This window comes from Papaver somniferum, chromosome 3 (assembly GCF_003573695.1).
Source record: "Papaver somniferum cultivar HN1 chromosome 3, ASM357369v1, whole genome shotgun sequence".
Classification (NCBI taxonomy): Eukaryota; Viridiplantae; Streptophyta; class Magnoliopsida; order Ranunculales; family Papaveraceae; genus Papaver; species Papaver somniferum.
This window is the reverse complement of record NC_039360.1, coordinates 125390663-125397696: the sequence shown is the minus strand read 5'-3', so window position 1 is coordinate 125397696 and position 7034 is coordinate 125390663. Positions and strand designations below refer to the sequence as shown.

General features: G+C 37.1%; 1 protein-coding gene across 1 annotated transcript; it reads right to left on the bottom strand.

Moving 5' to 3' along the window:
• Positions 1-2225: 2225 nt before the first annotated feature.
• LOC113359936 (zinc finger protein 1-like) lies at positions 2226-5577 on the bottom strand. The gene is made up of 2 exons (XM_026603495.1): positions 5552-5577; positions 2226-2742 (listed from the first exon to the last, which is right to left on the bottom strand). The coding sequence occupies exons 1-2, from the start codon at positions 5575-5577 to the stop codon at positions 2226-2228; spliced, it is 543 nt and encodes a 180-aa protein (XP_026459280.1).
• Positions 5578-7034: the final 1457 nt, after the last annotated feature.

The window sequence follows — 7034 nt, the reverse complement described above, 5'->3', positions numbered from 1 at the left end:
TCCTGCCTCTATCTTCTCCATGCATACTTAAGGCCGAGCTTGAAGAACTAGAAACATAACCTTGTTCTATTCTTCTCTCCTCTTCAGCAATTAACCTTTGTTGCACATCATCAAGCTTCAACTTCTCGCTCCCTGCGGAATTGCTAATGGTTGTCCTTGCAGTCTCCCAACTCTTTGGTAATGACGAAAACAACCGTAAAGCTTGAACTTCATCATCAAAAGTAATACTAACTTTTGAAAACTGAGAAATAATTGATTTAAACTTCCCAAGATGTGGTGAAATCGCTTCGCCTTCTTGCATCTTCAAATTAAATAATTGTTCACATAACATAATCTTCCCCGAGGCTGATGACTTTTGATACAACTTTTCAAGTTTATCCATAAGATCCTTCGTACTAGTTTCCTCTTGTACGTTATTGTAGACTTCCTCTGTTAGACATCTACGGATCACGGCTACACACTTGCGATCAAGAGTTGTCCATTCATCGTCTTTGCGTGCTCCCTTTTTCGCAACTCCACCCAAAGGATCAGCAAGGTCTTTCTCATATAGGTAGTCTTCCAACTGAAACTTCCAAAACGCAAAGTTCTTCCCATTAAAAACTTTAACCCTAACTACCGTACTTTCGTTATTATCACCCATAACTCCCACTCCAATCGTACTACGATAAACCCTAAAGCTCTAACCCGAGCTCTGATACCAGTTGTTGGGATCTTCACCGACCGCCGGACCCTACTTTTGGGCCCGACCACATACCACCGATACTGTCCCCACTTGACCACCTGTTGCAGCAGGTGTGGGATTTTAATCTAAAAGGCTTCGGTGCTATGTAAGGAGATTCCCAAGCTTATTAAGCGCCATATGTACTCCTCTTATTCCATGTGAGACTATCCTAGCTATACATATGTGGTGTTTATCGAGCCACATACTCCAACAATACCAGTTGTCAGGATTTTCTTAGAGAATAATCACTGACAACCGCTGAATAACGGATCTTGAGATATTATGATGAATAATAAGTAAACCAAGCACAAGCAACCATAATAATACGAGAAAGATAAATCAACTCACAAGACACAAGATTTATAGTGGTTCGACCAATACATACAACTTGTATATATTGTCTACGTCCACTTTGAGCCGCACCAACTCAAATCCACTATGAAGAAAAACGATTACAGCGTCGTGTGAATCCCAGCAAACCCTTGGTTACACCGCAACAATTACCCGAGACGATAACCTTGTCTCTTGTTCCTCACCAATATGCTCTCACAACGAAACCCTAGCTTTAGACCTAAAAGCTATACAAGAAATCTCTCACCGATCTCTTAATCATTTTCTACACAGTGCACATATTCTACAAGGCCTAACTACCTATTTATATAGGTTACAAACTTGGCCACCAAGAATTCTAACCGCTTTAGGAAACCCATTCCCTAAATAACCACGACTAACTTTAGAAAATAATTAATTAGTCTTCAATAACTAACAGCAGTATGACCAGCATCAACCGAGAGACCTATACTAACTTTGGCTAATGACACACAAGGTGGTGAGGTACAAAGCTAATTAAAATAATGAATGCTTAGATCATACAAAGATTGAGCTTCATATAAGCCGGAGGAGCATTTCAAATCATGGAACTCTATCTCAGATAGGGGGTGAGACGGAAAAGCTTTAAAGCCTTGTTACTCAATTTCAACTAGCTTAGTTGAAGAACTGGAACACATTTCATGCATATTCGCTGAATGTGCTGCAGCAAGCGCAAACTTAAACAATGATAAGGTGGTGACTTGCTCTAACCATGGGGACTTGCTGTTGCCGTGATGCTTATGATTTACTATATTCCGGTGCTCACTTTAATCCTACTGTCACCATCTCTTTTGCCACTTGTGGTTGTGAGAAGTTCCAACGGAAATAAGCAACGTTTTAGCAATTCAGCATTTCACCCTTTATTCAAGTCATAATACTGTGTTTGCATTTATTATTTCAGGTACCCTGCTTATATATTAACTCAAGTTGCTGTTTCAACGCTTAAGATTGGAACCCTAAGGCTATTATTCCAAGGGAATCAGCTGGAGCATTGCCGGCTGGATCAAATATAGAAGCAAACTTGAACTACTGGAATTTAATTAACTACCAGAATAAACATAAATGACAGAGTGGTAGAGAAAAATTATGAACTCATATTTAAGAAACCATAATAACTTAGTAAACTTTAACTTAATTAGAGCTTAAGGGCCAAATCATTGTTTGTCGCGTCTCCTTGATTTGAACTATTATTACCCTTCAAACCAGCACCAGTACCTTGCAACTGAAAACTGCGACCAAGTAACCCATTGTTATGCTGTTGCGCTGACCCATGTACAAAAGTGGGTAACTGAAGGATTGCTGGTTGATGATCATTTACGGGTAATCTTGATGATGATGGCCGCTCTTGATGACGTTGTCCATATAGATTATAACGAGACGAATTAGACCGCAACGATGATGTGGGATTGTTAAATGCAGAATGAGCTTGAACATTTAATAATCTATTATTACTGAGACAACCAGCATGAGCATGATGAAGAGATAAAGAAGCAACGCTAGTTGAGAGTACGTGTTGGTGGTTCCTCATTTTAGCACAACCGAAAGAAGCTGCCGCGGCAGAAATTCTTTGAAGTCGATCTCTACTCTCTACAGTACGCTCACGTTTGTGTGCGTTTTGATGTCCTCCTAATGCTTGCAAGCTAAAAAACTTCCTGCGACAGTAGTTACAAGAATATACTCTAACAGTCAAACTAGTCCTTGATCTGCTTGTTCGAATTCTGTTTCTTCACTAATCTTATCTGTAGATGACGAAAAACCCATATTAAAACTATCCATAAGATTGAGTTCTTGACTTATTAACCTATTTCTAGAATCCTTGATTAAGATCGGGAAATCCAATGAAAACCCTTGGCTGTATTTGTTTATATCACTTCCCTCTACTTGGTTCGTAAACCAAAGGTATTTATTTTCATGCGAAAGAGCAGATTCTGTGGGTTGTGCTTCCATGGGAGGAGCAATAGATTTTTAGCGGAGAGGCACAAGGAGAGTGGTATATAGTTCTAGAGTGGTAGATGATTCAAATGAGAGGTGGTTATTTAATTAATTATTTTTTCCATCAAAAAAAGAAAAATGAAAGAGACTAGACAGACAAGGAATTTAAAAAAGTTGTCCTTGCATTTCGCGCTGCAGTATTAAAAACTAGAAGGACAAATAGTGGTTTAGAGTTCAGACATTAAAGAAGAAGTTATGAGAAAGATGCATACATACCATATTATCATGTTTGTTTTACATTTTTGTTTTTGTTACATTTTTGGTGATTTTCTTGGTTGATATTATCCTGTTTGTGCGTACATGCCGTATTCGCCTTATTGCTTGCATCAGTTGGGGGCCAATTTTTTGGTTGAATAGGCCTTGGATTCGAATTCATGAGTCTAAAAGACAAGCAAAATATGACTAATATTCTAATATCCTAAAGTCTAAATATACTGTTTAATGAAAATGAATGGTATGTTCTATTTCTTTGGTGGTTAACTTGAAAGTGTGATTTTATATCAAATGTTGATCTACGGAATACACAAGACGCATCCGAGTGCATAACGTATATTCTGACGAAAAAAAAAATTGGGTAGGTTGCATCCGGGTGCATAATGTTTTTCTCTATAAAAACAGATTTTGGGAAGGTTGTATCTGGGCGCATAATGTATATTCTGACATAAAAATAGATTTTGCCTGGTCGTACTCGAGTGCATAATGTATATTTTTGCCCTGATTGCACCCGAATGCATAATGTATACATATATATATATATATATATATATATTTCTTTTAATATTTTGTTGTTCTTTTTATTTTTCTTCTTTAATGCTTGTTTTGGTTGATGTTTTAATGGTGAATGTGATGATAATGATAGTGGACTTATTGCTCGAGATCATGAGCTACTGATATTGCAAGTGATTTTTAGGATGAAACTATATTTATCCACGAAATACACAAGATGCACCCGAGTGCATAATGCAGATTCATAAAAGAAATAGGTTTTAGACCAGGATGCACCTGGGTGCATCATGCATATTTTTTTGATTCTTATAGGAAAAATGTTTTGGCCATGCTGTATCTGGGTGCATAATGCATTTTCTTATAGAAAATAAATTTTGGTCAGGTTGCACCTAGGTGCGTAATGGGATTTTTATATGAAATAAATTTTGGCCAAGTTGCACCCGTGTGCGTAATGATATTTTTATATGAAATAAATTTTGGCCAAGTTGCACCTGGGTGCATAATGTATACTCGGCTTAGCTTAAAATAATTTTTTTCGAATTTCATATAACCAACGGATCTTGTTTTAAAGAGATTTTCAAGCCCTTTCCGAAAATATAAATTTTATTGAAATCTGAATTATATGTTGGAAGTTAAGAGCTTTCTCGCGATTAATTTTATATTGGAGAGAGATAATAAATAGGAGAGAGAAAATATATTATGAAGAATAAAGTTTAAAAGAAAGGGTACAAATGACTTAATTTTTTTGTGTTTTTTCACCCAGACTATATTTTACAAGTCCATTGCTCCCGCACTTTATGGGTTGTGGTCATATGACCCATTTTCCGTTGGGGGTTAATGGATTACGCTATTCTTAAATGGCTGCTTGGGGTGAACCATTTCGAAGGCAAAGTATTTTTATCTTGTATGGAACTTGGTGCACGTCCGACTAAACTTCGAAAAAGATGGTCAATGGAGGAGGAGCATGGTCCTAAGAAAATCATCCAACCAAGGGAAAATTACGAAACCTTTCTTTGTCTTTTCCGAATTCTATGGAGCAAATAACAATGACGATTCTCAATAATGGACTCAGCCTTCTGCAAGTTTTGATCTTTGTGATTAAATCATTATAGAATAGTGCGATTTCTGAACTTCTCCGTCGTCCAAGGACGTGTCTCTGATCCTTCCCTTGGGACCAGGATTTATTGGGTAGCAAAGTTTTCATTTTTGTCATTGTTTTTATTTTATTTCTTTGAACTTATGATTACTGGGAGAACAAAGCGAAGAACAGACCGGATAAGGAAAGCTTTGGAGAAGTCTATAATGAAGATAGGCTGAAGCTCAAGTTCGAGTGCTATCGAAGCTTGTTAAAAAAACAATTCAACTGGAGAGGAAAACTTTTTTCATAGAAACAAAAAATTTCAGACCTACAAAGGTGTTGAAGATTTCTGAAAGAGGTGCTAGGGGGTTTAGTGCTTTGCTGGCTTTTGAGCGATTGACAGGTATGAATCTGAATTTAGAAAAATTTACCATGATAAGTGTGGGAGCGCATCACGTTATTTCGTATTTAGCCAAGGAATGGGGTTGTAAAACAGAATCTCTGCCCATTAAGTACTTAGGTCTTCCAATTGGTGCTTGCTCCAGAAGTATCTCTATTTGGGAATCTGTTTTAGAGGATGCAAATGAGACTTGCTTCTTGGAAGAAGAAGTTTCTTAACAAGGCAGGTCGCCTAGCTCTTATTAAGAGCTGTCTATCAAGTTTACCTGTCCATTTTCCGTCGCTCTTCCATCTTCCGATGAGTATAGTCTGTATAGAGAAGCGAATGATTAAGTTGATGCAAAAATTTCCTTGGGTTCGGTTGAAGGAAAAAAGAAGATGTCTTGGGTGAACCGGACTAATGTTAGCACTTCCAAACAATATAGAGGGTTAGGTGTTAAAAATTTAAGAATAACTAACAAATTTCTTCTTGCGAAGTGGGTTTGGAGATACTCGACTCAAAGAGGTGCACTTTGGAGGAAGATATCTCATCAAAAGGGTAAGTGAACTCTTGAAATTTCTATGCCATCTAACGACTCCACAATACACGGAAAAAGCTTATGGAAAAATGTCACTAAATAGTAGCTAAACTGCAAAGGTTTGTTACTTAAAAAGTTAATAGTAACAGAAATATACGGTTTTGGAATGATCACTGGGTTGACAAGGGTTATATAAAAGATTTGTTTCCGGCTATTTTCAAGGTGTGTAGGAACAAACAGGCAACAATTTCAGAAATGATTACTCATGGGAGATGCGAAGGAAACTTCAAAAGAAGTTTAGATCAGAGTGAGCCAATGAAGTGGGATTTACTTAAAATGGATTTAGGTAATCCATCTGTGCTTTTAGAATCCAAGGATGAAGTCAAGGTTGACGAGAACTTTAGCCCCGAAACTTGTTATTCTGCTCACAAAAACTCTATGGAGGAATGCATTTACAAGAATCTACTTTGGATGAAGAAGGTTTCAAATAAAGTTAGTTTCTTATTTTGGGCAGCTTTCAATAACTCTATACCTACAAGGACCATGCTCTCACAACAATGGATGCAGCTGGAATCTGAATAGTGTGTTCTCTACAATTGCGAGAGAGAACAAAAGATCATGTGTTGATTCATTGTTCTTTTTCATTCAAAGTTTGGGATTACTTCATAAAATCTTTTCATATTTCATGGAATTTTCCGTCTAACATTTTGCATCTCTTCATTGCTTTGTATTGGAACGTGCTCAAGGGCAGACGCGAAATACTTTGGGCTTTCACTCATTTCTCCATTGTATGGAATCTTTGGAATTAAAGAAACAATCGGGTTTTGGGGCATATGCAGTGAAAATGCGGGGGTATAACAATCACACCCAATATTTCGTTCGACAATCTGTATGGACTAAACTCCAATATAATTCCGAGAGCACCAACTTAAAGTGAGACTCAATCAATAGATATATCAAAGAGGTTTATCTCTTTCTCAATACAATATTTTAGAGCATAGCTCAGTTGAACCCACTAAGTGTTGGTATTTCAAGTTTGGTTGTCATATTTTAGCGAATCAAAACTCATTTAAAGAGTCGCTTGATTATATACTAGAGTCAACTTCGTACAGATTAGCTTGAAAGTGTTAGGATATGAGACTTACAAGTATTACATGAAGACTTGAAGAATGTGAAGAAGTATGGAGCTACAACGACAACATCATCCTTCCTCTTGAGGTTAGTAATATTT